Here is an 18,097-nt window from a genome sequence, read left to right as displayed (position 1 = left end):
ATCCAGTAGGTATCATCTGATATCTCGCAAGTATCACCCGATACGTGGTAGAAATCGTTTGATACCACATGATATCTCACGAGTATCACCTGATATGTGGTAGGAGTCATCTGATACCTGATAGGTATCACATGATACCTCACGAGTATCATCTGATACGTGATAGGAATCGTCTGATGCATGATAGGTATCACTTGATACCGGTTAGGTTTCAGAGGTATCATGTTCTGAAACCCTCTGAAACCTAACCGGTATCATCCCGTTTAAAAACGGGATTCCGTTGTATAGCGGCCCTCTATTGTTAAGAGAACAGTCTCTATATACTCTATCAGACTCCACTCCACTCCAGTATGTACCTTCAGCTTCAGGTGGGTGCGGCCATGACACTGTCAGAAACGAGATCGAGGCCCCCCTCACAGTCGCGGCCACCGCCGATACCACGCGCTAGCTCGCCGCGCCGCCGCCTGCTCCCGACTCGCGTCCGCCATCGCCAACCTAGAAGCTAGCTAGAGGCTTACGAGGTGTTCTCGTGATCGAGGGCCGTTCGATCGCACTGGATTGGGAGGGAGGGGGACGGCGTCCTGCAGCTGTTCGACAGAATGCGTGGCAAGGTATGTGCTTCTTGGACGTGTAGACTTGTAGTGCGTGAACTAATCTTTGTTTTACTGGCTTAAAGCTATGGTGATTTTAGAGACAATATCTTCTCTTCTTTTTTTTGAGATGGTTATAACTGATGTGATCCCCAACAGTGGCTAGCAGATCGACCTAAGCTTTCAATGCCTGCATTCCCTATTTGGCTGTTCCTTTTCATGTTCTCTTTCTTTCTTGCAGAATTTACAGGATCTTGATTGTGTGATTCATATGCATTTTTTTCTCTTTTCCCTCGAAAGAAATATCATAAACGGTGTTGACAGTTGGTACTAGTTAACATAGTTTTAGATATGTAGCTCAAACATAATTCGGATTTGATATTCCCCGCTACATAAACAGCTGGTCAAATGTTTTCCAACTTACATATGTTGCCGTAACATACTAAACATAATCTTATACTAGCCTGGTCTGAACTCTGAAGATAAGTATGAATACGATAAAAACACATATCAGTTATTATCACCAAAAAAGCTACTAAACATGCTGACTTCTTAGGAACAGGTATGTCCATAAGTACATAACGATGAACATGTGTCTGAAAAACATGTATAGCAACTAGTTTGGCAATGCACTGTTAGTTGCACACAAACAATGAAATCTGAGACTGAGAGCCCTATAAGTATGCAAATGGCAGATTGCATTGTGTGTCAAACCTTTCTTTGTAGTCAAGTAGCAAATCCCGCATTCTTAATCACTGTCACCTGAATCATTTGGTTGCCATGTGGATGATGCATAGAGTATCCTTCCTTTCCATCCCAACACTAACCATTGATCTTCCTCGTCGACAAGAAAATCTTTGTGATAACCCTTTCTTACCATATCTTGTGTTTCTCTGACGATGGCTGGATTCAATGGAAGCTGCACCAGTCCTGCCTTAAGGTTTCTTACCTTCCACTTCTTGTAACTCTCTGGCCTCTCAATCCTCTCTGGTCCTTCACATGCAATGACATTTAGCATAATATATTGATAGATATCTCTCTCTATTATCATTCTTGTCTCATTATCTCGTGGAATATTTTTATCAAGCATATCAAATAATGAATTGTAGTGGTACATGACCTCTTTGAAACGTGTTAAAAAGAAGGGGACACCATAAGATCCATTCAACACTCCTTGGACAAAAACTTTGGGCTTCATCATTCTAATTGTATTGAGCACCCTACTCCTTGCACTGTTAATTGATATTGTCTCATCACCAAGATCCTTCATTCTGTAAATGCAATTGACTATGAGAACTTCATCTTTCTCAATATTAAAATCTTCAGGAGAGAGGGCTTCCCATTTATTTGATGATATATGCTGATATTCAAAGGGTATGTTAAATGTTTTAGCATAATCAGCTAATCGCAGCCCAATATTATTACTTCTAGCATATGGTCGGAAGCCTGACTCAGGTAATTCTATACCAGTAATCCGAAGCTTAGGTGGTCCATCTTCTATTTTTGCAAGTTCTTCAAATAGTGATGGCCATTGGAAACCAAAGCAAATGCCAAAATCTATAATGTGGACCTGTGGTTTTCCCTTTGAGACATCAACGATAGTTCTGTTAGAGAAATAGTGTGATGCCCTTAAGAAAGGGCATGTAGAGAGACACACATGGAATACCTTTAGAATATCCTTTACATTCCTCCTTTTGGTGATGAACTTGTGGTATATCTGACTTCCAGTTCCCGTTAATCGTACATCAAGGCAATACGCTAGGCAAAGTGCTAGCCTTTGGGAATCATCCCCGGTAGGTGAAGCATGGTGTCTTATTATCTTCAGTATGTCACTAGCTAGGCTATGGTTGCTCACAGATACTGCTTGTGCACAATTGATAAGGAGGGTTCTTAGATCCACAACATCTCTCTTTTGTATCCTTTTGCCTGTTGTCTTTCGCCGAGCTGATGTTTTTCCTTGTCCAATTTGTGAAGACTTGCTTGAATTGTTTGTCATGGCTCTGCTCAAACTAACACCTTCATCTAGAGGCTTATGATCAGAACATAGTAGAACGTTGTCAAACATCTCATCCCGAATCGGTTCATCATAGTAAATAGCATACTGCTTGTTGCTCCTTCCTTCTAACAAATCAAGATCTTCAATACACGGATAACTTTTTCTACCATGAACCTCAAACAATGGATGCTTCCTCATGTAATGCGCATCAATTTGAAGTGAACAATTGTCCTGGCTAGGCTTTTCGGAAATGGAAAGGCCATCCACTTTTAGACCAACAACCATTCTATTTGAGTGATGAGTGAACTGTTCTGTCTCTCTAGTAATGGAAGACAAACTCCATGGAAACTGAAACCCTTGAAAGTTGCCATTGGAATTCATACTTGAGCTAATGTTTGTCATTCTAGTGACAGACCAGGTATTGCATGCGTGACCATTAGACTTGTCAGTGTTGGCACTGAAGTTCTGCAGGTGATCACATACACAAAGTGGTTGTTGCTGAGGGAATGCCGGATACTTTTCTCCAAGAAGTTCATAGAAGGGCTCCTCCATAGCTTGAAGAGCAGTATCTTCATTGCCTCTGTCATCAATGTCCTCCTGCATCAGTATCTTATCTATGTAGCTGAGAGTTATATCTGAATTTATGCTGCTTTTCTCAGGATAGTCTCCTCCACTAATTTGGCACCAATCTGTTGTCCCATTTCCTTTCTCCACGTATAATTGGGGGTTGTAGATTTTGCTACAGAAGGATGTGCTTGGTGCAATATAGGAATCCTTTTCAGAGACAATTGGTAGTGGTGCATTAGTTCATGGGGCTTGGTGGGTATAAAAATAATTCTGAAATCGTTAGACTTGCTTACTAGATTGATGGATTCCTCATTAGAATAGGCATCACTTCCTGGTCCGTTTGTGATGACATGAAAATCATCAAATCTTTTATTGTCATCGGAGCCCATATTTGATCTTACGACGATCCTAGGAAGTCCTGGCTCCTGAGTAGTTTGCACAAGAAACAAGCAGAAGAGTCTTAGAGAACAAAAAACCATAAATCAATATAACCTTGGTTTTTATAAATTAACACATGATTAAAAGAATTCATTTCATTCATGATTCATCTAAGAAGGCTAAAGTAAATTCAACCATGGCGCAGGAAAGTTAGTTGACATGCCAAGGTTCTTAATCATTAAGTTACAATTAACATCGTTGGATATTTTCACATTATTTTATTGGTAAAATTATACTCAAATTGAACAAAGTTACATATGGTGGACTAATTAGTGTAATTCATGATAAAAAAATATCATTTTAAGTTTTAACCTTCTCAAGAAAAGAATTGCTTACCCACCAGTTTAATGTTAATTCAAAATTTCATCTTAGACTGTAGAAAGGTTGTAAAAAGTTATTCTTAAAGAGAATGATGATGGGGAGTGCAACTTTCGTCACATTAGCATCAATCAACAATTTATACCCAACCTTTGAGATCTGAGTTATCTGTAAATAGCATTTCTAACATAACAATACCAAAAAGTAAGGCTTAATTGGTGCAGGGCTCAGACTATTTATGTATTCTTTGATGCACTTAACTGGAATGCTTAAGGTTAAAATACCGAAATCATCAGAATACTTTTAATTTAAGAGACCTTTCATGTTTCCAGTATGATCAGATCATACTTTTTTTTTTTTTGGGGGGGGGGGGGGGGGGGGGGGCGCTAGTGAACAATAGGGAAATGGATGTTTCATTTTTTCCTTGAACCATTATAAATACAACTTTAAAAATAAAACATCTGGTAATTTCCATATGTGAACCTTTTAGCCCTGCTATTTGTGCTGGAAAGCTAACTGTGTACAAGTTGTTCGTGGATGCTACAACAGCCGAACTCAGATATCATGTCATTTTGCATAGATGCTTCCAACAGATATCATGTCATTTACCCTCGAGCATGCTGTATAACACACACAGGAAAATAAAAAACCGACAGAACATAACAGAGGTTTAATTTACCGTTTACCTGTTGCAGGGATCACACAGAACTCAGGGAGACGATGCAAATTCTGCGAGGCGGACATCCAGCTGTGGATACTCTCAAAACGAACGGCAAACTGAGGGCTGGCACAAAGGTGAAGAAAAATCTGCAAGCAACTACATGATTACAGAGATCTGTTAAGCTGCCCTTAATAAGTAACTCCAGCTAGTTTGTCACAGGACAAAAGACACACATATTGCTGGCAGCTAGCTGCTTCAGGATGTGGTGCTGGTGGATTTGCCAAGGCAGGGGGCGTGGATATCAGTGGTGGAATTCGTCATATCCTTGCTTCTTGCATAATTAACGTCGTCAATACAGGTCGTAGAGAGAAGGTTGGTTGGTCTCTGGGAGATAGTAGTATCTGAGTATTGCAGTTGCCGTCTTTGGTGAGGATTATTAGGATTAGCCGTGAGTCCGGAGGTTTTGTTGTAGGTGACAAACCTGGAGCCTAGGATTTTCAGTTGGATGAGAACATTCTATATCTTACGTGGGTTCTCATTTGCATGGATTTTTTTTATTGTTTGCTAACTTTTTAAATTTTTAATTTTACAAAAAACTCTTCTGAAACCTATTTTTAGTTCTAATTCTAAATCTTTTTGCCAGGCTAGTCTTGGTGGCGTGGCAAAATAACGTTGCCACGCACACCCACAGCGGGCATGTCAGTGTTGTTTTACCATGCCAACCTAGATGGCGTGTTAAAACCTTTGCCACGCTGTGGTGTGGCCATATAATGGTTCCATGTCAAGGGATTAGTGTGGCAATAATGTTTTGCTCGACATTGGTGTAGCCAGATGGTTTAGAATTGAAAATAAAATTTGAGAGTATATTTACAAAAATTTAAGTAGAAAAGGTTAAAAAAAAGAACAAAAATATCTTCGCGACATGATGTACAACAAATATATTTGTTGTTTCAAGTAAAATGTACGGTCTAGGACAAATTGCGGAGTGGCTGCGATTTAGTACTACAGTATGAGAATAACTGTAGATACACAACTTGGCTTGTGTTGCAAAACAAATTACAAAGCAAAATGTTAGGATTTTTTTTACAATCTATTTACTGGACATGTTTTGTTTGGAGCACATTGCTGTTTAGCATCTGAATTGTCCATTCACACCGGTTAGTGAATCTCCTTTGCATCTGTTTATGTAATAATAATTAACTAATTTACTTGGGTATTATTATTTCCATTTGCCTTACTCCTCTTTTTGTTATGTTATTGGAGGGTTCACATCCTCTGTCTTTGAGGCCAAAGGCAAAGTTTGCCGTTGCTGCCATCCATCCCATCCATATCTTATTCAACGGCTCTGCATGTTTTTTTCCAATTTCAAGGTTAACTAACAGCCAATTAATTAATAAAATCAGTTGTACTGGACCAATTTAAAGATGGATTGTTAGTATTGCCACACGTACTTAAGAAATCCTCACAAAACTTCCTGATACCATTTGATTTAACTATTTGTAGAAATTTATATTTACTCACACCATGTCGAATCAGTGTTTATAGAAGTGAGTAAGAGCGCTTTTTCCTATAGCCTTTTCTAAGGATTAGCTGTGCAGCATATTTGAAAACGAAAAATAATTTATGAATAAAAATTTTATATTCGTGTTCTTAGCTATATAAAAGCAAAGGCAAAATAAACTTCGATGAAAAAACCCCCAAAATCAACTCTAAATTTCAGGTTGAAAATTTAAATTTTAGCTGATAAGCATAAGCGAAAAGATAAGACCCGTACTTTTCTTTTAAAACAACAAAAATATGGTATTGTACAGTGGAATTTTTATTGTTTCTTGAATGAATCGATACCAATGGTTCCAAAAAGCGAAGATTGTGTCGCTATTTTTTCCTGCTTTGCCTCTGGAGATTGTTTTCTTTATATTTCTGGAGAGTAAATTCTATCAAATAAATAGCTGGTAGTAAGTCACGGAAGGGCCTAACGGTTGATCGAGGGATGGATGGCGTGGATGGCAGCAACGGCAAACTCTTTGGCTTCAAAGGCAGAGGACGTGAACCCGTTATTGGATCATCTGCCAACCTATTCGGTGACGCTGGCTTGCAAATCTACCAAATGATCAAAGATGGCGCCCAATGTTCGTTCATATACTCTTACACGTGCTGAATTCCAAATCGGTCAGCATTGTAGCTGCACTCGCCTCCCCATATCTCTTGTGGAGTTTTAAGATACCTCTTTTGTATTGTATTGTACTTGTATTGGTAGGTCTTACTTATATTGTTGTTGTAACTGTAGGTTGCAATCATCTTTTTTTTTCTTATAATAATCAACCATGTTTTGGAAAAAAAATATTTATGGTACACTAAAAATTATTATTATTATTGTAAACTCCATATGGCCAATCTTAATACAATATCGTAGTTTAGTCCATCGGGAAAAAAATTTGTAGTTTAGGTATAGAAGGTGTTTTTTAATATATGACACCGTTAACTCTTAAACAGACGTTGATCATTTATTTTATTTAAAAAATTATTTTGTTATGATTTATTTTTTTATTAAAATTTTAAATAAGCATTTTTTTAAATAAGATGAATTATAAACGTACGTGTAAAAGTTAATGGTAGCGTATGAAAACAGATGGAGTATAAATAGTTTGGCTTGAGGTGAACTGGTGAGATGGACCTAAAGTTGGTTCTAGAGAAAGATGGCCTTGGATTTGGATGTGGTGCTAGGTAGGGATGAAAACGGTCACGGAAATTCCCGATCGACCGAATGCCGTTTCCGTATAGGGGTACCATTTCCAACTATACCGTTTTTGGCTATTTTTAATTTTTTTTTCTAATTTCTTTTTTTATTGTAGTATAATGCCAGCAGTAAGTAGTTTAGATGATAAATATGTTCGATTACCGGCTGATCGAGTATTTTTTTCGAAGAAATGCTACCGATTCCTAGGGCCAGGTTGGAGTCGCGGAGAGAAAAGCTGGCCCGCTGTTCAAGGAGGGACCCCACCACGGCACCACCTCCATACGTCACCGGGAGGACCCAACTGCTCGACTCGATCAGCAGCAGCCTCCCTCACTAGAGTATCGTCTCGTCTCTATCAAGCGGGCAGCGGCTCGGCACGTCCCTATCCAACGGCGTGATCTGATTCTGGTGGGATCTTTTGCCCTGATTCCCACCACCAATCACGCCCCCCGCCGGCGTCGTCACCGCCCACAAACCCATCACCGGCCGGCGAGGGCCCTAGCCATTTCGCTAGTGGCGGCAGTTGGCGATCGACGTACGTTTACCTCCTGACGCCATTGCCCATCCATCATCATCCACCCTATTTTATATCTTTTGCTTTGTTTTTGACCGCGGGAGGGGAGAGGGAGACGCCGCGTCGTCCCTCTCTCTCTCTCTCTCTTCGTTTCCGCGCGCGCGCGCGAGATCCAGGGTATATATATATGTACTAGTAGTTGTCGCTGTTGCGTCGCGCACTCCTCCCATCTATCAAGTGCGGGCACGACTGGCGATAGATAGATCCATGGGGTGGGCGGTCGCGCTGCACGGCGGCGCCGGGGACATCCCGCGCTCGCTGCCGCCCGACCGCAGGGAGCCCCGCCTCGCCACGCTCCGCCGCTGCCTCGACCTCGCCACCGCCGCGCTCCGTTCCGGCCGCGCCGCCCTCGACGTCGTCGAGCTCGTCGTGCGTACTGTTTGCCTCTGCTTGCCCGCACCTTATTAATTTCTCCATCATACATACACATATGGAGAACTGATCGATCGATCTATGCGTGTGCAGGTGAGGGAGCTGGAGAACTGCCCGCACTACAACGCCGGCGTGGGCTCCGTGCTCACCGCCGACGGCACCGTCGAGATGGAGGCCGCCGTCATGGACGGCAACACCTTGCGCTGCGGCGCCGTCTCCGGACTCTCCACCGTCGTCAACGCCGTCTCCCTCGCCAGGCTCGTCATGGAGAAGACGCCGCACATCTACCTCGCCTTCGATGGCGCCGAGGCCTTCGCCAGGGAGCAGGTCAATAAAATCACCATTGCTCCCACCACCATCCCCTCGCCTTTCTGCAGACTGCACACGAATATTACAGTTACAGTATCACTCCATGAAGATTCAGATAATTTCTGATTATCTTTAGCTCATCGCTAATTTCTCGCTCTGATTATCTTCTCGTAAAATAAAGTTCTTTCTCTAAATTTTATTTTAATACTATCGGTAAATCAGCAATAAAATTCAGGTCTACTCCACTGTTTTGTTCCTTGCTCTGATGATCTGTTCGGAAATGGTAGAAAGAAGACCCTCTTCTCCAAGATTGCGTCACATTTCTTAGACCGAATCGAATACAATTGGCGTGATTACTACGTATGATTGATTTTATTAGTAGAGACAACTGGCACTACATGAGTTCAGGTGTGTGTTGCATGAATGGAAATAGTTGAGTATCACACGTATTGTGTGCACCACTTAGCTTAGGAGAACTTCTATAAGGGTGCGTTTGGTTGCAAGGATGGAATAGGATGGGATGGGACGAACCCACTTTTGAGATTGTTTGGTTGAGGGGTGAGTGGGATGGGTTGGTCCCTGGAGAGGAATATTCCTCTCAGATCCGGGACCAACCGACCCGGCAAATTCTGGCGGACGAACTCGTCCCAGTTGGGATGAGCGAACGGCGTGACCTGCTCGAGCTCGAGGCCAGCCTGTGCGCTCGCCCTACTCGCCCTCAGAAGCAGCGGTAGACACCGGCGGGCTCGACGACAGCGACCGTGGCCGTGGCGGGCTCAGCGACGTCGACGGCGATCGCAGCGGGCTCGGCGATGGCGGCCGCGGTGGGCTCAGCGACGGCGACCGCCGCCGTGGTGGGCTCAGTGATGGCGACCGCGGCCGCGGGGGCTCGGCTCGGCGACCGCGGGGGGCTCGGCGACGGCGACCGTGGAGGCTTGACGACGGCGACCGCGGGGGGCTGGATGACGGTGACCGGCGGGGGCTTAGCGATGGTGGCCGGCGGGCTCGGTGACGGTGACCGCGGCCGCGGCGGGCTCGGCGACGGCGACGACGACCGCGGCCGCGGGGGCTCGGCTCGACGACCGCGGGGGGCTCGGCGACGGCGACCGTGGAGGCTCGACGACGGCGACCGCGAGGGGCTTGACTCGGCGACGGCGACCGGCGGGGGCTCAGCGATGGCGACCGCGGGGGGCTCAGCGACGGCGACGGCGGATCTAGTGGTGGGGAGGGCGGTGGAGGTGGATCCGTGTCCTCTGCCTACTCCCCGCCGGCCTGCTCCTCCAACTGCACCCCTGCTCGCCCGTCCGTGCTCCTCCTCTGTTCGTCCGCCTGCTCGCAATATTGCGCCGCTCCTCCTCCTCGCCGCCAGCCATCATCGCACCTCCGCTCGCTCTCCTCTTTCTCGCTGACGGTGATAGCAAACGGCGCCCATCCCATCTCTAGCTCATCCCTTCAACCAAACAAAAAATTGGGATTGTCCCATCCTACAAACCAAACACGTAAATGGAATCATCCTAACCCCAAAATTAGGAATGGTTTCATCCCATCCTACCTAGTCCCGAAACCAAACACACGCTAAGTTTTGTTTTCCCTTAGTTTTGAGACCTACTCCCTCCGTTTCACAATGTAAGTCATTCTAGCATTTCCCACATTCATATTGATGTTAATGAATCTAGACATACATATATTCATATTGATATTAATGAATCTAGACATACATACATTCATATTGATATTAATGAATCTAGACATATATACATTCATATTGATATTAATGAATCTAGATAAATATATATGTCTAGATTCATTAACATCAATATGAATATGGAAAATGCTAGAATGACTTACATTGTGAAACGGAGGAAGTACTTTTTAAGACCTGGAATTAAGTATATCCATTTGGACGCTGGATTTCTATCCATAATCTTAAAAAGAATGAAATTTACTATGCATTACTTTCTTTATTAAAAAAAAGAATAAGAATTTACTATGCTTAGATGCCTTACTTGATTATATGGTGATAACTAGTCACTTGTCAGGGAGTGGAGACTAAAGATCCAAGCCACTTTATTACGGAGGCAAACAAAGAGAGGCTCAGACAAGCAAAAGAAGCCAACAGGGTGCAGGTACTGTCACAGTTTTGTCTGTCTGTTTTCTAAGTTTTGGTGTTTAGTACATTTCCTAACTACGGAGTAGGTGATTGGATTAGATATCATATTCCCCCAATCTTGTTCAAAGTTCGAAATATATCTGATGCACATGGCCCTGACAAATCTATGGTTCATACATATGTATATTTAGGAAGATAATTAAGCATCTGCCGTTCATACTGTCGCAGTTTTGTCTGGCTCGTTGCTAAGTTTTGGTTTTAGCACATTTCCTAGCTACTACAAGGTGATTGGATTAGATATCACATTCCTACACCCCCACCCCCACCCACAAACCTGTTCAGATTTCTAAGTGATGCACATGGCCCTGACAAGTCTGTGGTTCATACATGTGTATATGTAGCACGATAAGCATACATTTTGCAGTTATTCCTCTGTTACCATTTTGTTGCCATGTCTTTGTCTGAATTTATATTGCCAAGTGCATCAGAAATGACTAAATAAATTTGAGAAAAAATTGAAATGAAATCGGATTTTGTTGTGCACCATGCATTTTTTCCCCCATACACTCAGTACGGGATATGCACGATTATGTCCAAATTAATCACTCTAAGAATGCACATAGGAGCTTCACCCATTTCGTTAAGCTATTGTTCAAGATGAGTCAAATAAGAAACATATTAGTAGTAGTGTACCTGATTCAGAAAAACAATAATTTTTATAAGATTAGAGCTGTTTCGATAAAATCATCACAAAACAACATGTTAACGGTCAAAATCTGATTTCATTTCAAATTTTCTCAAATTTGAGAAATTTGAGAAAATTTGAAATGAAATCGGATTTTCAGAGGGAGCAGGACTTTTAGTATAACCTCCTTGCTTGTTGTCAGGTGGATTACACCCAACCAATTCCCAAGGACGACAACAGCCGGGTCGGCACGGTGGGCTGCGTGGCCATCGACTCCGCCGGCAACCTCGCGACGGCGACGTCCACCGGCGGGCTGGTGAACAAGATGGCCGGCAGGATCGGCGACACGCCGGTGATCGGCGCCGGGACGTACGCCAACGCGCTGTGCGCCGTGTCGGCCACGGGCGTGGGCGAGGCCATCATCCGGCACACGGTGGCGCGCGACGTCGCGGCCCTGCTGGAGCACGCCCCGCCGGCCGGCCTCTCCCTAGGGGACGCCGCCGCGCGCGTCGTGGCCGGCGTGCCGCCGGGCAAGGTCGGGCTGGTGGCCGTGTCGGCCGCCGGCGAGGTGGCCATGGCGTACAACACCACCGGCATGTTCAGGGCGTGCGCCACGGAGGGCGGCCGCCACGAGGTGGCCATCTGGCCTGACGACGCTGATGGTGCTAATTGATCTTCGTTCAGCAATCTTCATTGGACGATTTGAAGCAAAGAAGCTATATTTCCATTGTGTGCTGCTAGTAGTAATTTGTATGATGTTTCGGTTTGATTTGGTTTTAGGACATTATATACAATGGCTTTTGGCTTGGTGTGTCAGACAATCAGCTCAATTTATATCCAAATTCAATTAAGTTAACAATGAGATCATTTTTTGTTTCCATTACCTCCTCCCAGTAAACCACCGCATCAAATTTGGAAAAAAAATATATGGAAAAATACATCTAAAGACGAGCACCCAGCAGTCTGGCACAATGATATGATGAGCCAGTAAATTTGGAAATCAACTTTCACCCCACGTCGAAACCTTGAAATTTCATAGTTTTCGACCGTTTTCCGTCAGAAACGTGATCCCTGACTATGGGAATCAGATCAGAGCTAGCGATGCTCGACGGAGAAAAGGAGATGATGCTTCAGCTCGAGCAGTTCACGAGCCTCAGCTTTTTTTTTTACAGCCCTAAACAAGTCTTACATGACGTGGAGCTTCACCTTTGTCGGGAGCTTTCTACGGAGAAAATCCCTAGCAACTACAGCAACACACTCGGAGAACTTGCTGCCAATTCTGGCGCCATAATAATCTTCATATAGTACCTGAGTTGTGTCTACGGTCAATGCCTCCAGTATGTGCAGAAGAAACTCAATCTGGCATCTCGCCCCTTTGTACCCTGTAATGTGCACATTCTTCAGACAACTGTATTCGCAGCGCGTAAGCTGCGGCATACCAGGCCCCTGGTCTGCAAACCATATCTTATCATTGCCACCAAACTGCAGGTTCAAACAAAAACAATATGATCACAACAGTGTACATATGACTTCCACTAAAGATATCACGAAAAAAAGTGTGACAGGGGGGGCTATATTCAGATTTATGTTTTAGTGCCATAGAACAAATTTTGCTACATATAAACAATGATAGGCACCGAGGTCCATGGTTAAAAAAAATAATAGCATCCCACAAATTCACATTGGAAATTAAATCCATGAATAATGAATAAAGAAATTTCCTGAAAATCTACAAAGGTCCAAAGGTAAATTGAATGGGACATAAAGAAATAATGGAATCTATAAGAGGGCATATCTTGGGCCCAGGAATCTATGAGCAGAGGACAGAGAATAGTACTTACATGAACCTCTAACTTTTGAAGGAATGGAGCTGCCCTCATTAAGGAAGAAACCACATTCGGGACCTAGTTGGCATATTCAAGTTGTATGTTCATCAGCAACTGCAGGTGTCTCAGATGAGGAAAGATGCATGTGTTACTTGGCATTTGCGCCTGAAAAACAAAAGAACATAGGTCATTGACTATATAGGATCAGGTATACTGAAAATTGCAACTTGATGATTTGTCAGGACCAAACCTCTATACGTAGCCAATAAATATGCAAAGTCAGATTTTGTATGCTCGGAATGCCATTGAGAAGTGCAGAAAGAGCGTCCTCGAAAGTTGCCTTGAAGAACCAAATGTATGCGTTTTCCAGCTTCGATGTGGGATTTATGGCGATAGACACAAAGTCTCCATGATATTTGAAGTTAGCAAGCTTGGGAACGTGGATTTCTACCATGGTTGCACCACATTGGATTACTGCTAGGTGTGCCAGGCGGGATAATGGATTACACAACTCCAGTTTGCCATTGAGATAGCACCTGACTAAGCTCAGCCATTCAAGATTATGGCAACCGTGCAACATAACTTCAAGATCCTCTCTGTTGAGATGCACTAAATTCAGATCAAGCTTTCTAAGGTTTGGGAATCCTCTGAAATCAGGTGGTGGTTTGAAAGACAAGAAGCTAAGCTGAATACGCTGTAGACGGGAAATGCTTTCACGATCCAATAGGTGAAATGGAAATGTGTGACAATCACCCCAACTGTACGATGTAGCAGGCTCTAAATCGAAAGCTAGGTTCTTGGTCCGTGATAACATGACAAAAGTAAGCCAATTGTTGAGGTGATCACTCAGCACGGCATCAAATTCGATCTTGACATCAAATTCTTCGATCAACTTGCCATCATACTTCCGCAAAACTGCATTAACTTTTTCAGCGAATTTCTGAGAGTATTGTTCTCTTTCATGAGGATCATCGTAAAACCCACAAAAACCACTGAAACTTAATTTGGAACGGCAAATAGACCAGATATATCTCCAACTACTTGACAAAACACTAGTCCTTGAAACCTCCTTTAGAGGCAACTTTGATACGATTATGCATAGCACATCCTGCATTCATGGAGTGGCAAGCCCTTAAGTTGAAAATTTTAATTGTAGTACTACTCAACAATAAACCAAACTGGATCTATATATGGCATACCTCTGGAAGGTCTTCCAATTTAACACTGGGCCTTCCTTTCTCGGAAATTGGTTTGCCATGACAACGACCTGATGCTGTACTTCTTTTCTGTTGTATATGTATCGCCATTTCGAAGCTGAATCAAAATGTTAAAACAAAATGGATCATCATAAGCGAGAAGCATAGTTACGAAAACTGAACACAAAAATATAAAAAAAGTAGGATTCAATGTAGCGTTCTCTATTTTTGTTCCCGGAACTCATCCCACCTGTGCACTACAATTCTACAAAGGGAACTGATGACCTAGAACTCTTGGCACAAAAGATGAGTGTGGGTAGGAGGGTAAAGAGGGACGAGGAAGAGGAGGCGCTACGGGCGCTCACCGGCCGCGGCGGGAGCAGCAGGACGCCGGCGGCCGCTGCTCGCGGAATGGAGATCGGCGGCGGAGGCGGCGGCCGAACTCGCGATGAGGAGATCGACGGTAGGAAGCGGAGGTGGGCCGAAATAAACCGCAATCTGACCCACCCGGGTTAGCGATTTTGTGGTTGGTTGTTCTTCTACGGAGTTCATATTCAGAATATGTGTCCAACTTTATATTAAGGATTGGGTTTCCGTTTAAGATTATGGAGGGAGAAGTAGTTTCCCGGTTTAGCCTACGGAAAGCCGATTCAGATTTTATGTGGCCGGATGCTGATTTTTTGGACAATTGTAAATAATGCTGATTTTTTTTAGGAGGGCAGCTAGCGCAGACCAGCATAGAGAGTTTAATTTTGGACAATTGTAAATAATGCTGATTTTTCACTGGATAATTAAACACCCGATAAATTAATAGATATTTTCAACCGTGTCGCCTGCTGTCCACGCGATTCCTCGCTACTTTCCCTAGCCAGATCCTCCTCGGTCGTCGAGGGAGTGCCACCGCAGTTAACCAGAGCAGCAGTGCCCTCTTCTTCCAATATCCTCCTTGGTATCGCGCCCCTGACGTCTTGAACCAACACTTAGGGCGACGTAGAGAGTGACATTTGTCATGGTTATGGATACCACATACCTAATAGTAGTTGACTAAGCTTGGCAGGACCCACTATGTACCAAGTCTTATAGAGAATCATACATCGTATATAGAAGGAGATCCGAATAAGGAAGGACGAATAGAGTTCTATATGGAAATGACAAGGACTACCTGGATTGTATCCATATTGGTCTTCCTAATTCTATTTGGACAAGGGGACATCTATTGGTATAAATACAAGACTCCCTAGGGGAGAGATGACACAACAACAACAACAACAAATCAAGACATGACATACAACAGATCAAGCTAACACACGCCAAGACAAGCCGCCGGATATCAACATCAGAGATAAACCTAGACAAACCCAATATGGTGTCTGTGGAGGCCAATAAGAGAGATCTAGCGCTATCTTTGATCTCGCCGAGTGTGGATTCGAGGAGGAAGACTACCTGTTGTCGACTACGTGATGGTATTTCAGGCCGCCAAGTCGACAACGGTTAGATAGGTTATCCCAAATATTGTACTGGCATGATTATGATGAATAAGAGCAACACCGGCTTCGGTCAACAGGAGTAGGGCTATTACCTGTCAGATAAGGGGCCCGAACCTGTATAAAAATCCTTGTCCCCATCTCTTTTACTTCAATCTCACATATACCCTGGTACCAACGATCCCCATACTATGCAAAATACCGTAGTCGCGATCTCAAACATCAACTAGTCCCTAGCCGTGAAGTTGCAGTAGTATTAGGACACAAGGATCAAGTCGAGGGGAAGGGATAAGAGGAGAGAGGGATAAGAGGAGAGAGGGCGTGTGGTGCTTGATACCTCCTAGCCAGCCATGATACCCGATACCTCGCAACCAGCCATGATACTTGATACCTCGCAGCCAACCATGATACTTGATACCTCACAACCAGCCATGATACTTGATACCTCGCAGGTACTAGGTATCAGGTTTGCTACCTATGGGTAAGTCATGATACCATGGGTACTAACCATGGTACCTACCAGGTATCAGACCCGATACATAGCACGATGTACCCACACATGCTTCGGCAATGATCATGATGGCTCACGATCATGTCGCCGTCAATGAAAGCTCTAGATCTAGAAGCTTCGTAGGTTGCCCCTCCATCACCATCGGCAACGCGCCTAGAAAAAGGAGGTCGAGAAGTCCACGCTGGTCAGCTTCCTTCCCGATAGCCTCCCTCCTAGCTGGTTGCCCCCTTCCTCCATGGGAGCTAGATCCAGTGGGTGCCCTCAAAAGCATGAGACGGAGGAGGAGGCAACAGGACCTTGTAGCCAACGTGCACTCAGGGTAGATCTAGCAGTGAGGAAGAGGGGGAAGGGATCCGTTTTCGGGGGCTTGCTTTGTTGCCGCCATGCCTGTATAGACAAGCTCTCTGCAACAGGGAGGAGGGGGAGGGGGGAAAAGAGGGTGAAATAGGAGAAGCGGAGAAGGAAGACGAAGACTCAGAGAGTGAAGGGGAATGGATAAGATCGAAGCGTTATCCACTTATTATGTTTCCACGGGATACAGTTGAGTAGTTTTTCTGTTTTTTTGACAGGCAGAGAGAGCTCAATTTTGGACAACTGTAAATAAAATAGTATAAAAACCTTGGAACGTGAGGGATTTTGTCCTGGTAGGACTCATGAGTTCTACTCTTACTTTTACTTTGACTAGCAAAGTGCCGTGCATTGCAATGGGAAAACTACACTGAATGTATGTTGTCAATGGTGGCAGCCTTATAACGGTATGGCAGTACTCTCATGTCCTACTCACATATGCCTCGTTTCCGATAAAGTATTTGTGAGCACCTCACGCTTCTTCTCCCCTAGCAATCACGAGATGGCTAGGAGAAGAGGTTTGATTAACGTAGTCTTTACTGGCTAGGAGAGGAGGGTTGATTAACATAGTCTTTACCTTCTCCTTGAACGTCTCTCGCCATGAGAGAAGTCATTCTCCTAGGAAATTTGTGGCTTTTTTCACTTCGACATTGGATACAGATATCTTTGGGTCGATTCGGTCGCCATAATGTAGTGAGATCGTTTGCAACATCATGAGTGATGAGGACATCCTCCACTATTACCTGTTGGCAAAGACGCCAAAGTCGGGCGGCGACCGTGTGAGTCTCTGAATAATTCCACCTTGCTTAGCTTGGGAGGAGGAAGCCACCTTAAAAGGGAGAGCCACCCTTCCCCTATTGGACTAGTCTTTTAGGGAGATTGGGCCTTTCCCTGAGTGGGTGTGCCAAAGAACTGTTGGGGTCCGGGCAACCTTAAGTGAATGATGAGGACATTCTCCACTATTACCCGCTGGCAAAGACGCCAAAGTCGGGCGGCGACCGTGTGAGCCTCTGAATAATCCCACCAAGTCGGGCGGCGACTGTGTGAGCCTCTGAATAATCCCACCTTGCTTAGCTTGGGAGGAGGAACCCACCTTAAAAGGGAGAGCCACCACCCTTCCCCTATTGGACTAGTCTTTTAGGGAGATTGGGCCTTTCCCTGAGTGGGTGTGCCAAAGAACTGTTGGGGTGTTATTGGGCCTCGGCCAACCCCACCTGGGTCGGATTGTTATCAATGAGTTGCTATGAGGTTAAGGTTAGTTGGGGTTTTCCCCGGCAACGGCACCAGAAATGCTTGTTAGTATTTGTTACGCACACAGATAAATTCGTCAGCGCATGGATACCGTTGCAATACTTCCCCTTAGAATATTCCAAGG

At 44.2% G+C, this 18,097-nt stretch overlaps 2 protein-coding genes, 1 long non-coding RNA gene and 1 pseudogene across 3 annotated transcripts; 2 read left to right on the top strand and 2 right to left on the bottom strand.

Annotated features, from left to right (window-relative positions):
* Positions 1 to 340: 340 nt before the first annotated feature.
* LOC127766069 (uncharacterized) lies at positions 341 to 6,887 on the top strand. Its single transcript, XR_008016200.1, has 3 exons — positions 341 to 611; positions 4,605 to 4,704; positions 4,790 to 6,887. It is a non-coding gene; the product is annotated as an uncharacterized LOC127766069 (long non-coding RNA).
* LOC127767874 (scarecrow-like protein 14) lies at positions 1,849 to 3,715 on the bottom strand (annotated as a pseudogene).
* A 771-nt stretch (positions 6,888 to 7,658) lies between the features above and the next one.
* Positions 7,659 to 12,216, top strand: LOC127768557 (isoaspartyl peptidase/L-asparaginase 1). Its single transcript, XM_052294164.1, has 4 exons — positions 7,659 to 8,250; positions 8,347 to 8,580; positions 10,602 to 10,688; positions 11,560 to 12,216. Exons 1-4 carry the CDS (start codon positions 8,089 to 8,091, stop codon positions 12,028 to 12,030), a joined length of 954 nt encoding a protein of 317 aa, XP_052150124.1. The 5' UTR covers positions 7,659 to 8,088; the 3' UTR covers positions 12,031 to 12,216.
* Positions 12,217 to 12,302: 86 nt separating this feature from the next.
* LOC127768556 (F-box/LRR-repeat protein 25-like) lies at positions 12,303 to 14,910 on the bottom strand. Its single transcript, XM_052294163.1, has 5 exons — positions 14,745 to 14,910; positions 14,383 to 14,497; positions 13,434 to 14,291; positions 13,199 to 13,348; positions 12,303 to 12,839 (listed from the first exon to the last, which is right to left on the bottom strand). The coding sequence occupies exons 2-4, from the start codon at positions 14,488 to 14,490 to the stop codon at positions 13,262 to 13,264; spliced, it is 1,053 nt and encodes a 350-aa protein (XP_052150123.1). The 5' UTR covers positions 14,491 to 14,497; positions 14,745 to 14,910; the 3' UTR covers positions 12,303 to 12,839; positions 13,199 to 13,261.
* Positions 14,911 to 18,097: the final 3,187 nt, after the last annotated feature.

Source organism: Oryza glaberrima, chromosome 3, assembly GCF_000147395.1.
Source record: "Oryza glaberrima chromosome 3, OglaRS2, whole genome shotgun sequence".
In the NCBI taxonomy this organism is placed as follows: domain Eukaryota; kingdom Viridiplantae; phylum Streptophyta; class Magnoliopsida; order Poales; family Poaceae; genus Oryza; species Oryza glaberrima.
This window is presented reverse-complemented; position numbering and strand designations above follow the sequence as displayed.

What these genes read in the sequence shown, in the direction of transcription:
- LOC127768557 (XM_052294164.1), top strand. Translation starts at nt 8,089, where the DNA reads ATGGGGTGGGCGGTCGCGCTGCACGGCGGCGCCGGGGACATCCCGCGC. An exon ending in TCGACGTCGTCGAGCTCGTC is followed by an intron (nt 8,251 to 8,346) that starts GTGCGTACTGTT and finishes ATGCGTGTGCAG; the next exon opens with GTGAGGGAGCTGGAGAACTG. An exon ending in AAGAAGCCAACAGGGTGCAG is followed by an intron (nt 10,689 to 11,559) that starts GTACTGTCACAG and finishes GCTTGTTGTCAG; the next exon opens with GTGGATTACACCCAACCAAT.
- LOC127768556 (XM_052294163.1), bottom strand. Translation starts at nt 14,490, where the DNA reads ATGGCGATACATATACAACAGAAAAGAAGTACAGCATCAGGTCGTTGT. An exon ending in AATTGGAAGACCTTCCAGAG is followed by an intron (nt 14,292 to 14,382) that starts GTATGCCATATA and finishes CCATGAATGCAG; the next exon opens with GATGTGCTATGCATAATCGT. An exon ending in TTTATTGGCTACGTATAGAG is followed by an intron (nt 13,349 to 13,433) that starts GTTTGGTCCTGA and finishes TTTGTTTTTCAG; the next exon opens with GCGCAAATGCCAAGTAACAC.